Source organism: Gasterosteus aculeatus, chromosome 12 (genome assembly GCF_964276395.1).
Source record: "Gasterosteus aculeatus chromosome 12, fGasAcu3.hap1.1, whole genome shotgun sequence".
Taxonomy (NCBI): Eukaryota; Metazoa; Chordata; class Actinopteri; order Perciformes; family Gasterosteidae; genus Gasterosteus; species Gasterosteus aculeatus.
This window is the reverse complement of record NC_135700.1, coordinates 18,094,827-18,117,468: the sequence shown is the minus strand read 5'-3', so window position 1 is coordinate 18,117,468 and position 22,642 is coordinate 18,094,827. Positions and strand designations below refer to the sequence as shown.

Below are 22,642 nucleotides of genomic sequence, written 5' to 3'. Positions count from 1 at the left end.
TACAATAAAGTGGTATAAAAAAAGGATTGACGGGCCAAGAGACGGTAAATAAACCCGACAGAAAAAGTCTTTTTGGTTTCCTAAAAACCTGTTCTCCTTCTCCTATTACGTTTTCAAAAATCTCTTATCCATCTCTTGTTAGGTTTTCAAAGGTTTATACAGAGGATAAATAAGTACAATCTAATAGATAAATTTAAGGATCAACAATATGTGATCCTATATGAGATGGTAAAAGATTTTGCCAGTATCGAAGAATTTTGTTTTAGTTATAAATTTAGATCATTATTTTTTAAAACACAGAAAAAGCATTTATGCATGCAGGTATTAGTGCATAGGTTCCTGCTGAGTATTAATGTGTTGTCAAACAAATTGTCTTCCAAAACTTAAATTTGGCATAGTTATAGATAAAAAGAAAATTACCTTTAGATTAAGATGTTTTTGTCACACCATCTTAGTCACCGATTCAATTATAATTTAAATATACCTCTATCTATGTACATACAGTATGAATAAAAAAAATTGTAAAGCTAAACACAAATATAGAGAATTCTAGAGCTCTGAGTAACCCGATAAAGTGTCATTTCAATCACAGTTATTTTTAAGATCATGGTAAAATTAGTCAAATCTGAAGACAGAAAAAAATATTGTTTGTGTGTATCAGTTTCGAGGAGCACTGGAGGGTGTGATTAATCCTCACAAGTTGGAAGGGAGTTTAGAGCGGACCGTTTGAGGTTCTAGATCTGATGAGTAGGCTGCAGAGGCCCTCTGTAGAGGCGAGGCCGGGGAGGCCCCAGTGGACTGTATCTGGTGAGGGTGCCCCGGAGACAGATGGGTTGGAGGAGTCATGTGTCCTGGCACTGAGCTACAGGGTTTAGGAACAAGAGTGGGCGAGGAGAAGGGTGAGGGGTAATATCCAGTGTCCACAAAGGAGCAGGCAGTACGGTGGCCTAAGGCCTGGGCTACCTCTTGGGGCAGAGAAGGGTGCGAGCTGGATGAAAGCTTACTGTCCTCAGAAAAGTGGCCAAGTGGAGAAACTCTCTCTGTCGCGTGTGGCGGGCTGCGAAGCTGTGAAGGGAGAGAGGACTGAGACATGAGTGGACAACTGTGGGATCCTGTGGCACTTGAGTGGTCACTATGGAAGAAAGTCCTGCCCGCCACTGGGCTTTGAATAGTGGGGCTAGGCGCTACTGGGGTAAGGCAGGGGGAGGCGTTTGCTGAACCATACTGTGCCAGGGAGGCCAGCGCGGACCTCTCTAGGGACATATGGTGAGGCATTAAGCCAGACTGGAGGGCTGCCAGGCTAAAATGGTTGAGGGAGGACGGGGAGCCCTCAGCAGGCTGCTGGCTGTGCTGTCCTCTGCTAGAGGACGGGGAGCCATGTTGAGGAGAATGGAAGAGGTTTAAGCCACTGGTAGTCCTGCCTCCCCCAGCAAACTGCTGGAAAGGGGCTACCTGAGGCAGCTTGGGTGATGGCTGACTATGTAGCAGTTGACCAGGCATAGGACTTGATGAGGCGGTAGATATAGGACTCTGACAACAGGAGGAACCAAGAAGTCCAGCCGAAGTTCCAACAGAAGTCCCTCCTATGGGACAAGCTGCAGCACCACCTATATGGCTCCCTACAGCTCCTACTGATGCTTTACCTATATGTCCTCCAATCATTGCTCCCCCTGGCCCACTCACACCTCCTAAATAGCTAGTTGTGGATCCATCTGAAACCGTTCCCAACAATCCTGCAGGATTACCTACCATTGAACCGTCAGACGCCCCTCCAAGTGGTCCCCCAGAAGGCCCTCCAGTAAATCCCCCGGAAACCACTCCTATTGATCCAGCAGAAGGCTTTCCGAACAATCCTAGTAGTGACTCCCCCAAAGCCCCTCCCACTGATCCCCCAGAAGCTCTTCTCATTGATCCCCTAGAAGTCCCTCCCATTGATTTCCTGGCTGTTTCTCCTATTGAACCGCAGGTAATACCAACCGCTGATCCCCCTGATGCCCCACCCGCTAACCTGACACAAGCAACAGCCGCTGCTCCTTCAGATTTCCCTCTAATCTCCCCTGAGATCTCGGCTACTGCTCCACCAGTAGTTCCTCCGGACCCAAAGTGTGCATCAGGCAGTTGCCCCGTCATTCCAAATGTAAAGTCCTCTCCAGCCCAAGCTGTGTCTCCTCCTATGGCTCCTTCCCCAAAGTCTCCAACTGCTCCACTCGAAGACCAACCTGTAGCAGCACCACATGCTCCAACTGCTGCACCACTTATTCCTGACCCTGTGCTTCCACCTGTGGATCCTTGGTTAAAAAGGTTCGAGAGAGGTGGAGTACTGGAGCGGAATGGTTGTTGATGCTGTGGTTGTGGGTGTAATTGGGCCGTGCTAGACGAGGGTGAACCAGAGGAAGAGTATGGTCCGAAGGGGAAGGCAGAGGCCTGTCTTCCACTGGACCCAAAACCAGTTCCACTAGGTCCACGCTGGACCCCGCTACCTGAGGCCTGTTGGCTCGAGCCAATTGGCCCTGTACCTGACGTCATGTGAAGGGCCCGAAAAGAGGCCAGCAATGGCATGTCCACCCCAGTCCCCAGTTCAGAGGATGTGTTAGAGGGTGAGTCCCCAACAGAACCAGGTCCTGGGGATGGAGAAACAAATGTGGGGAACTTCTTAAGCCGGCTGGGTGGGTCCTTTAAGGACCCCAGAACAGAAACTGGGGGCCTGAAAAGAGTTTGTGGAAGGTGAGGATGGTGTGTCAGGGCAATGGCTACTGAGGTGGTGGCAGCTGCTGCCTGTAGAGGGGCCTGGATGAGGGGGGCCCAGATTACAGGGGTGGGTGAAGGAGGCGTCTGGGATGGGGCATTCTGCAAGAGGTGGGCACAGTGGGCCATATCCCTGTCATGCTGCACAATCTGCTGAATGATCTCACTCTCGTGGTAGTTGAGTCCACCCGAGCTTAGGTCATGTTGTACCTTGTGCTGCAGTATGGAGTTTTTCTTGCCTGAAAAAGCAGTTGAGAGAAAAAAAGAGAAAAGGAGAATGTTAGAATTGACATTTGAGTGTAACTGCATTATTATCCAACAACCCCTCACAAGCGGTAAGGAAGGAGAAGAGACTTAAGAAAGAGATGGGGTAATGGATGAGAAGTGTACAGACAAAGCATAAAAGTGCACAGAGAAAGAAAAACAACAAAAGATAGATGGGAGACACCTACGCTCAGGATGACAGCCTAAGGTGTAGGCGGTGTATGTCTGACTAACTCTGACTGTTATTCCCTTGCTAACTGGGACAGAACATAATGCAAACATTGTACTGTGGGAAACCGGAGCTGCAATGAAATAATAGGTCGAGCCATTTCTCTGGTGTGATGTTTTCTGTACTGTTATGGGCTGTCAATATCAAAAACAAACTTTCTTTAAATTTCAATTTGAAATTGTATTTTTCTCATATGCTACAATTTCTGTGTGATGAGCCGCTTGATAACAGAAAGACGCATAATGAAACAATTTGAGACTCAATTCAAGACTGAACCGTTTCATGATATTTTTCCTCCTAATTGCTTCCCTTAAGTTTCCTCCTTACCATAAAGTACCTGTGAGCTGAGACACGGTCAAAGAGGCAAGTTGAAGTCCCACCACTATGACAGGCATACAAAACTGCTGACCCAACCGTACAGAAACATTTGTGCATCTCTGACCGCACAGTCCATTAGTCATTGTTTAATGGCTGCACCAGCAATGACGGGGGTAATTCATGTGACTACCATTTTCAATTTGGTACAAATAAAAGGCTGTGAAATCAGAAGCTATTGTAAATGCAATTAGGGCCAGATCCATCCCTCCATTTTCTGAAATGGCTGGTCACAGATTAAAGAGATACTATATTGAGGTATTGCATCTCCATCCAGCTTCAACCCGGTCACCATCTGATCCTTCATCATCTGCACGCCTCCAATCAGTTTGTGAGGCCATCAAGACAGTAATTAATTTTTAGACCATTGTTGCGTAAGTTACGTAAAAAGGAAAAAAGGGTGTACATGAGCATCCCTCCTCGGAGAAAGGACATACTCAGTGACAGATACATTGCTATCAGTCCACCACATCTTTTGGAAGTAGCCATTTTCTACAAAGAGAACCCCTAAAGCAGTTTTTCTATCTTCTATTCTAAACATAGGCAAGGATAAAACAGAGCATGCTGGGATTGCTGAGTGATTATGCAGGCGTGCCTTTCATTGTGAATTTTTCATCTACTCAGGCTAAGCCTGGGAAAAGCAGTAGATATGGAAAGCATATCAATTGTATCCATAAGAGATACGCATTTTAATATCCACACTGATACTCAATGAAATAAATCACTTTAAAAGTAATTTTTGTCATTGACTATCAATAAGGACTTTTCTTTTTTTACACCATGTTGGGCCATGAACATAAAACTGCAAGCATTCGTGTCCTGAGTTTCGAAGAAAAGTTGATGGCATCTTTTTGACGGTATTAAACATTCGTTTCAAGATTCCCCATAAATTTTCTTACCGATGCGGTCCAGCCTGTCCAGGGCAACAGTCTCAAATGCCCTTCTCATCATGGGATACTCCTCCAGCACCTCATTGAAGTTGTCCACAGACAGAGAGTACAGGCGACAGTATGTGTCTGCTCGGACGCTGGCTGTCCTTCGGCCTCGTGTCAGCAAGCAAATCTCTGCAACAGAACATTGCAGACAAGAGACAGTAATATAGTGGAGTTAAACCCATGGGCTCACCTGTCTTTGACTTAATATGAATAATTCAAAACAGTCATACCAGTTATTTGCCCCAGCAGAAACGGTAGGCTAAGAGACACTTTCTAAGCAAAACCTTTTTTATCTAAAACCCATAACTTTTGTCTAACCGATTGGTCCAGAGCTCAAGGCATTGCCATATTATTGCCCCCCGTCATTGGCCACTGGGCATGGCCAATGACGGGGGGCAAGGCCAATGACGGGGAAGATAAGGCTCCGTTATGATGCCAGTGTTTTATTGATGAGAACAATGCAGTTTGGAAGAGGAAGGCATGGTGAAAATAGGTAAGCATGGGTGCATGTGTTAGTTTGCCATGTGTTTGTACACAATCCACGACTTTTCTCTTTAGCTTTCATCTCATCTGCTGCCCTCCCTTCCCGTGTTCGCCATCCCACAGGAACGGAAACCCATTTCCAGCACATCTTCACCCAAAAGATCTCAGAATGCACTTTCCCACCTTCCCCCCGAGTAGCCATCAACAATTCTTTGTCCAAGTTATGCCCCTAAAATTGCAGGGATAGTTTGATTCTGTGCAGAAATTTCTGTGTTCCAATTGCATATCAATAGAATGATGATCTAAAAATACAAAATCTGCAACCGAAAAATATGAATCAGCGAATGTAAAAAAATATGTATAACTTAAGAATGAAAAAAAGTAAAAACCTCAAAATAATCTTGTCCACTTATTTTAATTTTGAATACATTGTTATTTTTTCATTGTTCAAGACCAAAACTTAAACTTTTAGTTAGATTTTGGCCTAGATTTTGCTCTATATACACACTTTGTTGTCCACAAGTCAGTTGGCGTTTGTGTGGTTTGTTGTAGCCCTGCTGTTCATGACAGATTTGAGTAGCCAATTGCAATTTAATAATGCACACCACTCATATTAGGAACTGCAGGTGGAAAATGTTCTGTAAATAATAGCTGTATCAAGCAGCTGCATATGAAGTTAATTCACTTAGACGAAAAACACTTCAGTTAATTAGCCACATCATGCTACTTTTTGTCAATTACAAATGCACCAGATACTTAATTTTCCACAGCATTTCTAAATGATTCGTTTTTTTTCTTTTAAATCCTCGTAATTTGATGCACAGTTAGGTTTAAGCAAAAAGACACCCAACCAGAATAAAACAGAAAATGTGGATCTCATGTTACAGCTACAATTAGATTGTGAATGATTGCTTCATATTGTGCAATAATTAACTTTTTTTCTGGTCAAAGAATTATAACGAATGTAAAAGATGTGAGAAGAGAGAATAAGGAATGTATACTTCTGTACGTGGAATAAATAAATGTGCAGTGCATTACTGTAAATGCATGTGTGTGTGATCGAGAGAGACCATGGGGCAACAAACATTGGTCGAAAGTCAGAAAAAGAGCTGTGTGAATGTCAGAGGGTAAAAATACCACGCTCCCCTCATGGTGGGTGTTTGCATACACATATGTGTGTGTGTGTGTACTGTGTGATAGCGGGACAGCTGTGGCTGTGCTGGGGTTCCATGTCCCACAGCGCTGCCCTACTAATCCCCTCTGGAGAGGAGCATCACAGCTCTGTACTAAATCCTCTTGTCCTGTGGCCTTCTGGATGAAGCGCGCACATGAAAATATGAGGCGGTAAGCTGCAGTGGGCCCATAACTATCTTCGTGGAAAGAAAGTGAAGCCCAGACACTTAGCGATGCCATCTGAACTACAAGTTGCAACCCGCTCCGAGCTGGACGATAAGTGATGATATTTTTCAGCTCAATACTTGGATAATTAGAAGCCAAGAAAATGTCATGTCAAAATAAAGTATATTTTATGTCAAATTATAAAATATATGGTTTAACAATAAAAGCTAATTTCTCATTTTTGAGTAGAACAAAAAAAACGAAAAAAGCAAGATTCACTTTTGGAGCAATAAATAATCTAATATCAGTCCGCCGTTTTGGTTTGGAAACATTATCAAAAACAAAATGATATTGTTGATACTAAGAGAATTGATTTCATTTCATTATGAAATGTGGATTGGATTTTTTTATTTGATGTGATGAAAAAATCCCAAGGACACTTTCATTTTATATCATTTTTCATGACAGAGGTTTGTCACCGGCTCTCAACTCAGCCAATTCTTATTTATTGCCGAGAACAAAACCGCTTTTGCTGATGGTTTGTGAGTTACATTCAATTTATTTATGAATGCTCTACTCCCACTGCTTACTGACATCTCTCATGACTCATTGCAATGATCCCCAAATCCTGCATGAAATCATAGAACAGGCTCAGTTGATGTAGATCTGCCTGTGTTCTGCAATGGCCACATGTTGTCTCCTCAGACTGACTGCCGCCTCTACAATTCTCCATTTCTGTTTCGTCCCTAACAACAATCACATTATTCATTATCAGGCCAAAACTGTGGACTTTGTTACATCACATTACATTTATGCACTAGAAGCTGTAACTTTGCCTTAGCCAAGACGCATTTCATTTTCACACTTAACTGACAATGCATTCGTCAAATTCGAATGGCATCAATTCAAATTGGAAGCTGCTCAGGGAAAGGAGGACATCGACGTCATGTGCTGTGGCCTTATCCGTTCGTGATTTTGCAGCCCATGTGTCTTAGATTCTTCCTGGAAAGATATCTCAAAGTGGGGATCAGATAGGAGGGGGGCGGGGGGTATAGATAAATAGAGGGCCAACAACTCTGAGTTTTTATTGGCTTTCCTCCTAGCCACAACTCCACTGGGCGTAGACAGCTGAGCAAAATACAGTCAATAAAATAGATCTTTATGAGGTAAATATGGTTAGGCACTGAGATACAAACACCTGTGAAATGTTAATCAATAAATATCATTAAAACCCAAGATAATTCTTTAAAATATAAAAACCATCAATGAGCAATGGGTTTAACTCACCTGCTTAAATTGTCGTTGTCACAGGCATAAATCCAACTCAAACCAAAGTTAGAGAGATCCTCTGAAGCAAGTGTATAAAACAAATGATCCTTATGTGTGCATGGATGTATGTATCCTGCTACTCATGAGTGGCAAGTGGTCTGTAATAAAGTATCTGTGTCCTCCAGCAAAGCTCACCTGGACTCCAGAGTCCTAGAGTCAGCTACCATCTCCCTTCCCAACAACATCCACGGTGGGACGCCTGATTCCCCATGACATGCTATGCTCACTCCATCACACCATTAGCATAGCTGCGCAACACCTCAGGTTTGGCCAGCGTGCACACAGTTTGGATATTCTATTTATCAGACCTTATTCTATCCAACAATACCGTGCATACTTGTAAAATATTATTGTGTATTAAGTGTGATCACATCATTACTTATCTTACATTATGCCCTCAGTATTTGGAAGATGGCCAAATAATGTCTCACAAAGTTATTGAGTTGTGTCACATGACAAATTGTGTTAAAAGAAAGCATTGTATCATCTTACCCTTTCCAATCTATTATATACCCCCTTACTGTCACTCACTCAACTACTGCAGAGCCTCAATCTTCAGCAGATGCTGCTCCAGAATAAGAGGCGTAGGAGTGTTAACTGGGTTAAGGACCGGGAGGATTACCTGGGCCTTTGCTGCTGCCAGACCCTCTCAATGACTCACTCCGTCAGAGGGGCCATTTGGCACCTCTATAGCACAGCCATGTCTAAGCTCCGAGAGGCAAAAAAAAAAGCAAAAGAGATGGGAGAGTTCGTTCTCCTGACCGAGCTGCCTATGGAGACCATTCACAAAAAGAATCTGGTAAATCCAAAAAGGGTGAAACGGGAGATTGCAAACTGTGCAAAGTCTAAGTACTTCCCTCCTTACTCCTCACTCCCACCCTCTGACTCAGTTTCACTTTCCTCTTTTACCCGCGCCCACACGTCTGCTACAAGCCACTCTCCCAACGGCCGAGTGAGCCATCTTAGAGGTGCAATCAAAGGCAGCTTTTGATAAGAACCTCCGACTGGCATGTAGGGCCACCGCAAGGTCACTGAGCTCTGCTCCAACTAAGAGAGAGGCACAGTCTGCAGCACATCGATTCCTGCACGCAACAAAGGATGAACTACAACAACGCAATAACCTGCTCAGTCTGGACACCGAGAGGGGAGCGGAGATGCCGAACGGATAAGTGTTCCAATACTGAAGTATAACGAGGGAACGAGGAAAATAGAGGCGAGGGTGCGTGTTTATCTTCCTGAGCCCAGAGCAGCGTCCAAAGAGCAGGCATGGCAGCGACCGACGTGTCCCTCGGCGTTAGTGCTGCAGTCACATTACATTTCCCCTCCACATTGGATCGCTGTGTGCCCATCCGACGCTCCCATCCAGTTCCTGTCGTGTCAACTCTAGACTTTAGGCTCGGGCAAATCCAACAGCTAACACACTGGAGCAGACTGCTGAGTATATAATTGTGTAAATAATTCAGGTCATCGGAATGAAGGAGGTACGGTACATGGGTTTGATGAGACGCTAATGAGCACATACGCGTGGCGTTTGTCGTGCCGTAAACTCAAGCCTTTTTTTTCGAGTGTTTTTTTGCAAAAAAAAAAAAGCTCCTCAATGAATGGAGGTATTTCGCTCTACACTCAAATACTGGATGGTGAGTCAAAGCCTGTCAATCCATGTGGAACGGGCCCCTGCGCTGCGCACGGCGGCCTGCTAAATTGAAATAAACTTTGCTTTTGAATTCCCTCTTCTTGATACCGACAACTAAACTGAGATGTGGCAGATACTCCCTGTACAAAGCTTGTGTTAAAAACAATTCTGTGACCTTTCATTGAAACCCCTTTCCTGCCTTGTCGAGGAGGGTCGAGGGAACATTTTGGGCAATATTTTAGACTACATGGACCCAGCTCGCTCGGGGTCCATGTTGTCTAAAATGTTGATTCGTTTTGGCATGTGGAAAGATAGATTGCCTGCCATCTTTTCATTATTTCTCTGGAACCCCCCCCGCACCCCCCCCGGAGAGAGGGCATGGAGATGGACTTGGGCAGGCAAGGCGTAATTAAACTTCCACAAGCAGGTCATGTGCTGTTAAACGCTTTGCCACCATTTCTCATTACTTAACTGTGTGGACTAAATGATACGCTGTCACTGGGCAAATTAATCGGTATTTGGTGAGGGCAGTATGGCAGCATTGTCTCCTACATGTGTCATAAACTCTGTGGGACCGTGAGAAGGCGACGCTTTATCTGACCCTGATTAAAAGCACAACACGAGTTAAGTACATAACAGCTCTGGGTTTTTGCATGGCTTAAGCATGCATGCAGAAGATGTCATTTCACAGATTCCTCTCCCTTTTGACCGTTGAATGCATATTTCTTATTTTGTAATTCACCAAGCAGTTTTCTTAATTTGGGTTCGCCCTACATTCAAGAAACAGCTTATGATGTGAATTAAGGGAAATAAACCCTGCATGAACCATGGAGTGGAATTTCAAGTGAGGCAACAAACAACATGTCAGTTCCCCACAATGATCTAATAACAGAGCAGATTTTTCCAAATGCCCCCTGACAAATACAAATTCAAACCTTAGCCAACCTATCAAGGCACTAAAGCATTATTAATATGAAAACAGAGGAAGATGTGTGTGCATGTGACCTTTAAGTTGAGGATTTTGGTGCAGCGTCTTACCTCCAAAGTAGCAGCCATCTGACAGCTTGGTCTCTTTACTGCCTTTGGTTAGCACGCTGACAACCCCGTGCTGTATGAAGTACATCTTTTTGCCGATGGTGCCTTCCCTGATGATGTAATCCCCAGGCTGGAACACCTCAAACCTCAGCTTGGTGAGCATGGAAGTGACAAAGTTGGGGTCGGCGTTGGCAAACAGAGGCATGGACGCCACCAGCTTTCGACAGTTAAAGTTGACGATTTCCTGCGTGAGCGCACAGAGGAAGCAGTCAGCGAGATACGGCGCTCTACAAATGGCGTTTGCCCTTTGTTCAGTACACAGTAGCTTTTGAATACATCACACGTATAGAAGCCCCCCCCCCCAGACAGGAACTCTCATCCCACCTCTCGCAGCGGCTCGTTCAGCTCTCCCAGGATGCTGTCCTCATCGAACATCTTGCCCTGGTAACGATGCTCGTAGTAGTCGTGGATTCTCTGCCTCATATCCGCTGGCAGCTTGTGGAAGGACATGTACTGCTCCACCTGTTTGTACTGCAGGGACACCGAGACACACAACAATTAGGTTACCTAAAGGCCATGGTGCTTTAGCACTGATATACAGCCACAGGGAACAGCTGGCACCGAAGACACACACACACACACACAAGGAAACGGAGACGGACACGTAGAGGCCATCGTGGGCGAGTTGCAACCGGTGCTCCACAAGATGTCTCTTACAGTCGGTCTGACTGTTTTTTTCGAAAGACAGAAGGCAATATCACCATATTTGCTCTAAGTACATTGATCGTTTCTTGAATTCAAGAAGAATTGGAAAGTAAAGGTACAAAGTAGAAAGTGGGAGAAGAAGTTACGTAGTGACTATATGTCCATATAATGTATTCAGACAAGTGAAAAAAGAGAATAGCAGCAGGGAATAGAGAGCACTCTAGATGAAAGTTACATTAAGAGAAAGCACCACATTGATGATAATGTCTGCGTGTGAATCCAAGCACTTACTGTGGTACGTGTGGAATTACATATTTCTGTGTATATATGCATGTAATAGGTTTAACATCTTACATTGCAACTAAATATTAGGGTTAGTGTCTCCATCCTCCAGTCTTATGTTTGTTGTTAAAAATAATTACTATACTCAAAACATGTTTGGTGCCCTTTCATTGATAGTACAGTATAGGAAACAGTGATTCAGATCAAAGAATACCGAGAGCACATCAGGAATAATACCAGGCAGAATCCTTGACCATCAGTGAAGAGGAAAAAAAGAAGAAAAAAGAAACGAACCATTCATGGCGCAATGCTGGAGATGCTCTTTGATCACCATTGCTACAGCGCCAACTGACATGGCTGACCTCAGATGTCTCCCTATTTGTTATTCTCCTCTACTATCCTAGTCACCACTTTTCTTGTAGGAGATCATCAAAAGGCCATCCTTTTAGAAATATAGCACAGTAAATTAGGGAAGACGTCTCCTGCAAGTCAGATTGTTTTTTGTGGAATCCAAGAAGCTGTCAGGGTTCCTCAAAGTCAAGAGTTGTGATTAGAGCTGGAAAGACAAACATGTAAGGGGTCAGAATCCAACACAGGGGTCGGATTAGATGCCAACACCCGGCTTTAACCCTGCTGTGATTGTAAGCCACTAGAATGTTCTCTTTTTTGCACCCTTAATTTTGCCAAATTTTGATGTGTTTGGAGTTGTATTTGACCAGTGCCCTTTGAATGTCTCAGAGAAGAAAACACTATATAGTTGTATAGATACTTGCAGAGGCCAAAATAAGATGTGGAAAGGAGCTTTTACATACCCAGTCTCAAGTGCGTATGAGAAAAGAAGGATTGGGGTAAGTGTTTGAGTCTTTTCCACACAATCCCTCCGGCATAAAATTGAGCATTCACTGATCTGATGATGAAATACGACCCTCCCACAGAGAAGCAGTCCCACTCCCCTACTCCAAGAGACAGACAGCTCTTGAAAACAATTCACAGTCTCCTTTTGGCTGCAGAGCAGTGTGGCTGCGTGAAGATGGGGTGAAGATGACAGGTGTAACCCACATTCAGCATCTTGCCTAATGTCTTAATGTCTCCTGCATTTGATCTGCCACAGCACGCCGCTCCGTTTCAATGGCGTGCATTATCATCCCCTTCGGAACGTTTATCTTCAGCGTTGCAGCATTTTACAATTTCATTCTCCCAGCATGAAAGGGCATTAGTCAAGTGAACAAATGCTAGATAATATCTTATTTCTGTTATATTGTGATGAGTAGAACTACACTACACACTGTGGCTCAGTCAAAGGCATTTCATATTTACTTATCACCGCTGAGCCTGAGAAGAGAAGCTGACAGGGACGACTGCGGGGGGGACGGTTCTTTCCTGATAACAACCCCCCCGATGCGAAATTATCTTATTTCTGCACAGTCGCCATCACACAGTCATCAAGGAGACCCCTACTCGGGCTAAATCAAACCATAGTCAGCCTTATAGAAGTAACCATTCCTCCATTAGCCACCCTTGCTGCACTTTGGAAAAAAAAAAAGAGTTGATGCTGCAGGGGGCTGATCAGAATGTAGGAGTAGCTGATGAGATCCACAGGATTAATCCTCTCTTCCTCTCTGTCTGGCTTTGGATAGACATTGGTAATGAAGCGCTAAATGGTCATATCTGTAGTATCCACCAGCAGTCTTTACCACAAGGGGAAAAAGCTAGTCTGGCTTTGCCCAGAGGTATGACAATCTGAGAATCTTCATCTTCATTCACAAATTCTTTCTTTCCCTTCCCTAGTTTTGATTTTTCTCCGCACGAAATTCTTTGGATTTCCATTCATGTTTTTTTTTTTTTTCTGTCTCTCTTTATTATGCAATTGTTTTCCCCAAATGCCTTCTCTCTCACACAGTTCTGCAAACAAATGCAAATTTTGTTGCTCCGAATAAAATTAATAATTTGTTTCCCAACAGAGATGTCAGCCACTTAATAAAACTTTTTAAACATGTATTTGTCTCCACTGTTCCGTCTCCTCCTGTATAGCCTTGTGTTGCATGGTCAAAAGGTGTAGTTCATACAACGAGCCTAACTGAATATTTGTTTCATATTTGAACCCACAGATGAATGCATGAAAAAAAAAAAGGGAAACACGGAAAATAACCAAAACTTGATATGCTCAAAATACTTGGTTTGTGTAGGAGGACAGCTCTGACTCTATTTCGCAGCATAGTCTCTAACCTTTTGGCCTTAGCGCATCTCTTTTAAATAGAATATCCATTCATGGGAGGGGCCAGTAACATTCCCAACATCAGCAATCCATATTGAGACTAACCAATGCTGCCATGACATAGGCAAAGAAGTATCATGTCTTAGTTAGATGTTGTAGTGCTGTAATATTCAAACACCATGTTGCTACTTTATATCTGATGAAATACTATCCGGCTGTTGAAATGAAAACCTACACATGAAGATTGCAAATCTGGCTAAAAGCCAGAAATGACCGTGATATCAGATACAGAGGATGCTGACATTGGTTGTACTTTTGATTTTGTTTTGGTTGTACTTGTTGTATCATATTACCTCTGGGACATGTCAACAGTTCTGGACTCACCAATACGAGTTGTGTGGCAGAGACAAAGGGAAATGTAACAGGGTTTAGATTAATGTCAGGTCCAGACTAATTAGACCGTCTCTCAAGGCAGAATCGGATTTACATCTAGTTCCTCACAGGCACAAATATATTTCTCCCACTTTTCAAAAGAAAAGGAAAAATCTACAAGTGCAAATGTCCTCCTCTAATGACTATTTATTATATTTCCAAAGGTCTTGATTGGGGGATGGACGGGGGGGCGGACAAAGGATCTCTAGAGCCTCTTCACCCATAAATAATCAGCTTTGGGCCTCTTATTAACTATTCCCCAAAGTGCTGTGTTTAATTGCCATGTGTTAATTAGAGACTTACAGGGAAGGGACTGTCCAACCCCACTGACATTTCCCTCTTAAGCCACTTGAGAATGGCATGCCACAACACGCCGTTCATAGTCCCTCCTGGGCATCCCTGATTTCCATCCTGACTGCCAACACCAAAAACTGATAAACTCAGTCATCCCACGCTGAATACCATTAATAATATACTATTTAAAAACTGAGAGAAGAAATGCTTGAAAGGATCAGAGGGCTTCCCCTAAGAAAGTAAGACAACAAGACACTTACAAATGATTGAGATTATCTCTTTAGTTTGGTGTCCCTACACCCGACTCTCTATGCATTTGCGCTGTAGAGGGCTGTAGAGGCAGATAAGCAGCGGCTTGCAGAGAGCTGGAGTGGCGAGGATATCCCGTATGCACAGTCACATGTGCAGCCATCTTGTGGCCCCGATCTGGAAAGAGGTAATTCTCTTTGTGTCATAACGGCTCTCAACATGCCGGAGACAACAGGGAGGAATCCTCGGGGGAATTTGGCGAATGCTTAACTCATTCCAGCTCACAACGATTTAGAGAAACTGCTTCCTGGTTGATACAGGAGTTCAATGTGGGGATGAGAGACTCCAATAGATATACTATTATTATTTATTATTGATAATACTACAGGAGTCTAAACAACTATAACATTCTATAAACTACAGTTACAGTGGTAATCTTGGTGCAGAAAATTACAGAAAGATGAAAAAAAAGCACAGCGAAATATTTCAGAGAAAAGATATTAAAAGCTGAGACATTTTGAAAAATGAGCACTTAATCAATTATATAATAAAATGTGTTTTTTTCTTACACAATATTCAATGTAAAATACTCTTAACTGGACAATTATATCACTTTGAATCCTAAAGAACTCAGCACTTCAAGCACACGGGAGACACTGAGAAGAACAGGGATTGTTTAGGATAATCAAACACCATGTCCACCTTCAAACTGTTTATATTCCATTTGCATTGGATATGAAACCTAAACCCTGGCAGTCAAGATACATCTGCAACAAATTCAGTTGCAAAAAGGTGGAAAATGCTCCCAGCATTTTTTGTACCGACAGCCGTGTGTTCTCACACAGCCAAAGACTGGCATCGAGAAGATGAATCTAATGAAGCAATTTCTCATCTCAGTGTGAGCCACAAATCAACCCTAGTATTTAGTTTGATTGTTGGAATCTCCACTGTGTGCAACGGTAAGCAGGCGCCCTGATTCCTATTCAACAGCTCATTTAAGTCTCCTTGCTAGCTTCTGACAGCCTGATCATTAATCACATGGTGCCATATTGTAATAGAATTCTATTCAAAAAAGATTATACCCAGGCTTTCTGATGATAATTTCCAGCATATTTCAGGGAAGAGCTTTTTTCCTTTCCCATTTCCCATCTGTACTCTTCTGAGATCCCTTAATAGACTCATTTTCTTCATCAAAGTTACCTCTAAATGTAACTGTTACCTGGACATCACCTCTGCATGCCAACTTCACGCCTCACAAACAATACACATCGTATGTGTGGCAGCTCCATGCTTTACTTTTGACAAAAAAAAGCAAAAAACATGTTACATTTAAACGAGGCGGCTTGGATCAATGTTGATCTGCTTTTTGAGATCTTTAACCCACCACACAGAAGTTAGTATCCATCCTCCATACCCCCTGGGAAAGAAGGCGGTGTAAATTTATGCATGTTCATGTTTGTGAATAGTGCCAACCACTTTTGAACTTTGAAAATTGCCGTGTAATAAGCTCAACTTTCAAAACACTTGCCAGTGACTCGGGGCCGCGTAGCGTCTTCATTGCAGATGAGTCACCATTCATGCTACAACACAGAGTGGGGGGTTTATGCAAAATCTGCAGGTTTCAAATGTTGCAGAAAGCGTCTTTGGACTATCAACATTGGCATGATTTGCTTGCCAACACAAAAGCTTTGAAATGCAAAATATTGGGATCCATCTCAGCTTGCCAAGGAAAAAGAGATCAGCATTAACTGATGAGTCAAAATGTCTCATTCCTCGTACATGCAATCAACTTTGCATGTGTTGAGTCAGTACGCCAAATGTTCCTCAGAAACAAACGGACGGAAAGGACCAGGAGAAAAAATACATTTTGTTATGTCCTTACTTTATTGCGGGTGCTTGTCTAACCCACATAGCACAGACAACGACGTTGCGTTAACGGTTTATTCAGACATCACGTTATGTTACAGAGGTAGCCAAACGAGAGAGAGTTCCCGCCCGAATATTACCCAGAATAACCCGGTGCTTCATTACTACGGAAACAGAGTAAGCCCAAAATACACAACACATTTTATGGTAGAGTTTAGGCTTAACATACTCTTGAGATTTTAAAGTTATTTTTTTCAGCTCCTAATTTTCATGACAAACTATCCCAAACAAATCCTGTATGTGTTATTTTGTACTGCCAGTACGAACCCTGCGTTTAGGAGTTCACCCCCAAACGTTATTATTATTTATTATTATTATAGTTTTTTATGTATGAAGAGTGGCTTAATACATTAACACCCATCCATGTGTGCCATTTAAAAAAAAAAGCTAGTATGTGCTGCTTTGAATTTGTATTACCGTTTTTGTTATTTTGTAATATTGTTCATGGTGTATGAATGGTCTATTAACAGTAAGATCACATCTTCAGTAGCATTAATAAATTACTGTTTGCTTCGAGGTGAGGCAACCTGACATGCATCTTAGTTTAACTAACGAGACAGCGTAAATTCACAGGTGAGTACGATAACTTGTGTATGGTGCGTGCTGGGTTGTGTGTGTCTGGCAGATTTCTTGCCTTGCCGAGGCTTAGCAGAGAAGAATATAGCTGTCCCTTTCATGGCCGCCAATGAAAACAGCCACCTGCCTTCTCAAAACTCCAGGGATTGACCAATGGATTGTCCACTTCTTGAGTGCACAGATTATGTCATTAGTCTGACATGGAAAAAAAGCAGGGCAAAATATCTGCAAATGCAGATCCCGTTGTCACGCAACCGACGCGAGGGCAAACGACAAAGGATTTATGTCTTTGAAGGAGGTAACGCTGATAAGCACGGAGGAAGAAGGGCAATAGTGCAGTCTAGTAGAAACTACTACTGTCTGACTCCCACAGCCGGATGCGCTCGTAGTGGCAGTGCACCAGGAGAGCGCCTTATCACTGAGGCATGTGGAAAGATAAATGACAGACGTTGCAGTCTTAAAAATGAATTGGAGTCTGCAGTAATAACCTTTCTGCAGACAGGCACCGTGGGAAGATGTGCAAGCACAGTGAAGCCTTTTTAGCTCACTGGGAGCTTCTTAAGGCGCCTTAAGGGGTGAGCCTGGAAACGGCTGCAAATGGCTTTGGTGCCACATGCTGACTGGTGCTGAGACAGGCCAGCTGTTCAGTCTACTTGGCAGCAAGGCATCTCTAAAGCAGAGCAGCAGACGCGCAGAGAATTTACATGTCTTTCATTTAACTGTTACTGAGATTAGTCACGTACCCACTCGCGTGTTTCACGTCTGAGCTTTTTCCTCCGTTTAGGTGGTTAGAATCTGATGGAAGACGTAGCTCTTTGTTAGTCACCCCAAGATCAGTGAGGTGTTCATTTATCCTGTGCCCTTTGTCTCCTCTTGAAGACACATTACGTAAGCGTATCTGTTGCTCTGCTTCTCTGCCTGGATATTTTTCTCCCTCTTTCATTTTGGGTGAAGTCTCTAGAGCCAATGCCTCCATTCCCTGGAGGTTGTTGCCTCCCGTCTCAGCTCAGCATCGCCCACGCTACGCCAACGGACGGCACGGCACTGTAGGCCATGGTTGGCCTTCACAGCCAACTGTCAGGGTATTTTCTTTCCCTGAACAAGAGAGGGTGGGGTAACGCAAAACCTGTCCAGCCAGAGATGACGTGGACCCTTTGCTTAGTGCACCTGTATCTAGCATTAGTGCTTTTTGTGCTAGTTACTAAGCTGTGAGGTGCACAGTTTGGCAATATTGAAAGTATACCGAATTAGCTGTTAGAAGTTTCTGTTTTCAATGGAAATTCACAATTACTTTGATACTGAACTCACTTTAAAAGTGATGATGCCCAGGCATATTCTGGGGAAATGCAAGTCCCAGTTAATCTAAAAATATCTGTATCATATCTGCACGTTGAAATTTCAATGACTTTTGACTGTGAGGAAGATAATTTGATCTGAAGCAAATTAAAGCGATACGGGGGAAAGGGTTTTACATTCATTACTTTTCATCTCACGCAATACAGTGTCTTTCTTTGACCTGAAGAACAAACTCTGAATCAACATTTTTTTGCACATGCCAGTTGTCTCTCTTTATCTGACCAATGTATTGTCTTTATAAAAGTTATATTTCGGAACGTGTTTGTGGCTGCTCTTTTAAGACAAGTACGATTCAACATCCTGCCTATCCACCATTGCGCACTCCTGAAAATGAATCGAGGCAACACAGCCGCAAAGAACACGTCATCTCGACTCACCTTCTCCTGGTACTGCCGTCGGGACGAGTCCAGGGATTGGATCAGCGCCGTGGCGTGGCCCACGAACATGGCGTAGCAGGTAGCACCCACAATCATGCTGAGGATGGTCAGCCACACGTCTGTCATGCCCACTGGGGGGTACATGCCGTAGCCAATACACAGCATGTGGCTCATAGCTTTGAAAAGTGCGTAGGAGTACTGCTGTCCCCACGTGTCGTTCTGGATGAAAGAGAGGAGATGAGGTGACTTAGGGTGAAAACACTTTATCTTTCTATCCAGCTCTCTCTCGCTCTCTCTCTTTCTCCAAATGGTGTTGATGACACATTAAAAGGTCAATGAGCATCCTGACAGCTTACACACATTAAATTACTTCAGACAGGACTAATTGCAGACATCCACTACGGACTTCCTTGGTCCAATACAGAGCAGCTGGTCGGGTAAAACATACTTAAATCTGCAAATATTTGGAGCGAGCTGCAGACATTTGGGAGAAAAGAACGCAGCATAGCTTTAAGAATAGGACGGCGGGGTAATTTGTGGATAAATTGTCCCCTTTTCTTTAAATCCCAGTAGTAGTTTATGGCAAATCAATATCTACTCTCTCCTGGGGGAGACCTGTCCAAATTGCTTTCAAACTCATTTCCAGAGCAGAAAAGCTGGGAGAGATAGTAATTTTATTACTGCCCTCCTTACAGGTAAGGATCGATGACCCAGCAAGATAATGGGACCGCTACTGTAAAAGACAAAACAAAAGTGATTCTAATCGAAGCCAACCCAACCTTGACTGGGTCAATTCAAACCCTCCGTCAGGTAATGTGTACAAAATATGTAGAGCTTTCCATCGGAGAGTTGCCTTCCCTCAAGGCTTAAATTAAATCAGAAAGATATATTTGTTATTCCACCACATCGAGAGCCATTCTTCAACGTAATACAATTAATTAGACTGTGTTTTCCGTGGGAAACAAAACAATCTCCGTTTTGATGTTGATGAGAGGCTACATGCCTCACATGGGATTTTAAACAAAGTACAATGTGAGTGTTCCTGGTCGCAACTCACGGTCTAAGGGAGCAGCCAGTGTCTCTCTCTACATCAACATTGGTGATTAGAAAATGCGATTTATTCCCAACTTTCCCTTTGTGGCATTGCATTTGACTCCGACTATGAGACAAGGAGGGTTGGTCAACGAGGTTGCTGGTTTGGTCCCCGGTGCGGGCAGGACCTCACCTGACTGATGTGTGTATCCGACAGGTATAGAAAACAGGATAAAATGAGCTAATGTGTGTAACGTGTCGAGGGACAGTGGTTGGCAACATCTGTCGTTTCTTATGATTAAATATAACAAGTGAGCATGTCAGGGAGGCAGTGAGGCACGATGAACCAAATGCATCATACCTTGAGCGATGTAACTACTCATGTGACATCTGTTCTGGCACGGAGAGCTGAACACGCAGCTGACTGCTGGTATGTGTGTAAGTCAATGTCATAGGATTTGTTGCCAAGTCTTTGCGGTATTAAATGAAGTTTTTTGCTTTTGAATTGAATTTCTACATGACCTTAAATAAGTAATTTCAGCCTATATTATACATATCCAATTCTAATGATCAAAATTACTATTTGTGTTTTTTCTGATAGATATTAGCTGTGAGCATTGGATGGATAATATACACCTAAACTCACTACTCTGACTGAGGCAAAACTATTTGTTGAAAACACTTCATTTATTCCATTAAGTGGACGTTTTTCTCTAGAATGAGTTGCCAGTTACACGAAAGCCGAAATATTTCCCTCTTGGCACAGAAGTGTATATCAATAAGCCAATAGTTAGAGACCATTTATTATGGCTTAAATATATGATGATTTATTGGTAGGTTATTCTGCAAAGAGAAGCACTCACTGATGTCGGATCAATCCCTATCGAGGGCCACCACACAAAAACTGAGAATAAATTGTGCTGGTTTAGCACGAGAGCCATCAGCTGCGGGTAAACATCAGGTGTGACACAGTACGCTTCCATTAGCAAATAAAAGATAACTCTATCATGAGTCGCCTTTAAAAGAGACTCCACTGCAGCAGCAGTACTGTAAGATTAAAGCACAGTGTGAGGGTATTGTCCAATATATGTCCTCCTCAGAAAATCAATGACCCATGTAGAGTCCCCCAGCCTTATAGTCTCTCTCCTATCACAATACGGATATTGGGAGCTCAAAATACATTTAAAATAATCAGCAAATAATGACTGTATATTAGATTTAGGGCTTAAAATTACACATATGAGCCAATCTTTTGCAAAATGCTAAATAGTTTTAGTACAATAATTACTAAAGCTGACAGATGAGATAAACCAGGGCATAATCCTGTTCCAGCCGGCATGGCGACTCCATGCAGGAGAAGCACTCACCACCATCTTATTTTTGGACACCCAACAGTCGGCGGGGAAGTCTTGCAGCATGGGCACCAGGAACTGCAGGCAGCCGTCCCAGTGGCACAGCAGCAGCATCATGCCGATCAGGTTGACTATCCTCACCATGGCGCTGGCTAGGTCATAGGTCATGTGGAAGATCTGAGGGGTCGGGAGAAGAAGGAACCGGGAAACGCGTTAGGTTAGGACGATTCAACGAGCTGATGGTAAAATGCCTGATGTCTCTGTAGACCACACACACACACACACACACACTCTACAGAGATTCCCTTCCTACACAGTCAGTTCAGTGACTTCTTCGATCACATCATGCACGAGGTAAATGTAGCAGCTTGTATAACAGGTGGCTTTTTACGTTGCACCCAGATGACATGGTGGATGCAGATGTTGCCGTTCTGACAGCAGTCCACTGGGGACGGTCAGCCGACTGGGACCAGAGCTTTGTCGCCCCTGGTGCCGAAGCACTCTTATCACCAGCCACTCAACCAGACACAATAATGCTACGTCTGTTAATCCTAATGATAAATATACCCAGAAGGCGCTCTAGGAATCTGAGCTGGTGAAGACTTTTAATGGCCTCAACCATTCAAAGCCTCTTAATCCCATTGAAGACCACGGTGTGCACTGTTAACCGCTCAACTCCTTATTAAAATCCACTCAGAGCCTTTTAAGAGCGTGTGACAGAGCGGATATTTCATGTGCGCTTTGTTGTTCCACAGTAGGTGACGGTGTCGAGGAAGATGAAGAGACCCACAACGCCGCACACCGCTCCATCCTGGTCCTTGCTTCTAATGCACTGTGCTCGCTTATCTTCTCAGAACGCATTAAAATGTGAGCACGCGTCCGTGTGCTTTTTTCTGTGTGCGTGTAAAGAAGAAGGCTGGCAGGGATCAGTGTGGGTGCTGCTGCACCATCGAATCAAATCAATTTAGCTCCGTCAACGGGCCAGCATGAAGCCAGAGGTATGCCCGGGAAAATGTGCTCGGCCTAGGAGGGGAGCCAGGCTCGCTCGGAGCGGATGCAGACATCCCCACTCACGCAGCCCGTGTGAGTCCGCAAAAACACAAAACAATGAGACTCAACATCTCTCCAGACTCTGTCCCTTCTCTTCTTTCTTTGGGCTCTTGTTCAAAATGTTTAGCCTGAGGTACTCTAAGCTGAATCATTCCCTTGGCTGCATCTGTTCTGGCTCAACACACCAATAAAATGTCTACAATTGTGTTTACAGCTGCACAACAAATGTGAGCTATAATTTTCAGCCTTCAAACAATCATTAATATGGTTTGTTATCTATTAAGAAATATTGTGTGACGTCAAATACCCTGCTGCAGCCATAATGGACATTCAATACGTTAAATTTACTCTGCTTTTTATTGATGAAATTGTATTTTCAGACAGTAAAAGGAAGCTTTTAAATCTGTTTAAAAAAAAACTTGTGTGTGCC

General features: G+C 43.4%; 1 protein-coding gene across 1 annotated transcript in view; it reads right to left on the bottom strand.

Moving 5' to 3' along the window:
• Positions 1 to 544: 544 nt before the first annotated feature.
• The window catches only part of hcn4 (hyperpolarization activated cyclic nucleotide-gated potassium channel 4), a 46,287-nt gene continuing 24,189 nt past the window's right edge, over positions 545 to 22,642 (bottom strand). Inside the window, exons 3-8 of the mRNA XM_040200170.2 lie at positions 21,178 to 21,339; positions 18,779 to 18,997; positions 10,751 to 10,897; positions 10,370 to 10,610; positions 4,513 to 4,677; positions 545 to 2,984 (exon numbers count right to left, since the gene is read on the bottom strand). Coding sequence (XP_040056104.2) covers positions 694 to 2,984; positions 4,513 to 4,677; positions 10,370 to 10,610; positions 10,751 to 10,897; positions 18,779 to 18,997; positions 21,178 to 21,339 — 3,225 coding nt within the window. The 3' untranslated portion in view covers positions 545 to 693. The remainder of the gene's footprint in view (positions 2,985 to 4,512; positions 4,678 to 10,369; positions 10,611 to 10,750; positions 10,898 to 18,778; positions 18,998 to 21,177; positions 21,340 to 22,642) is intronic.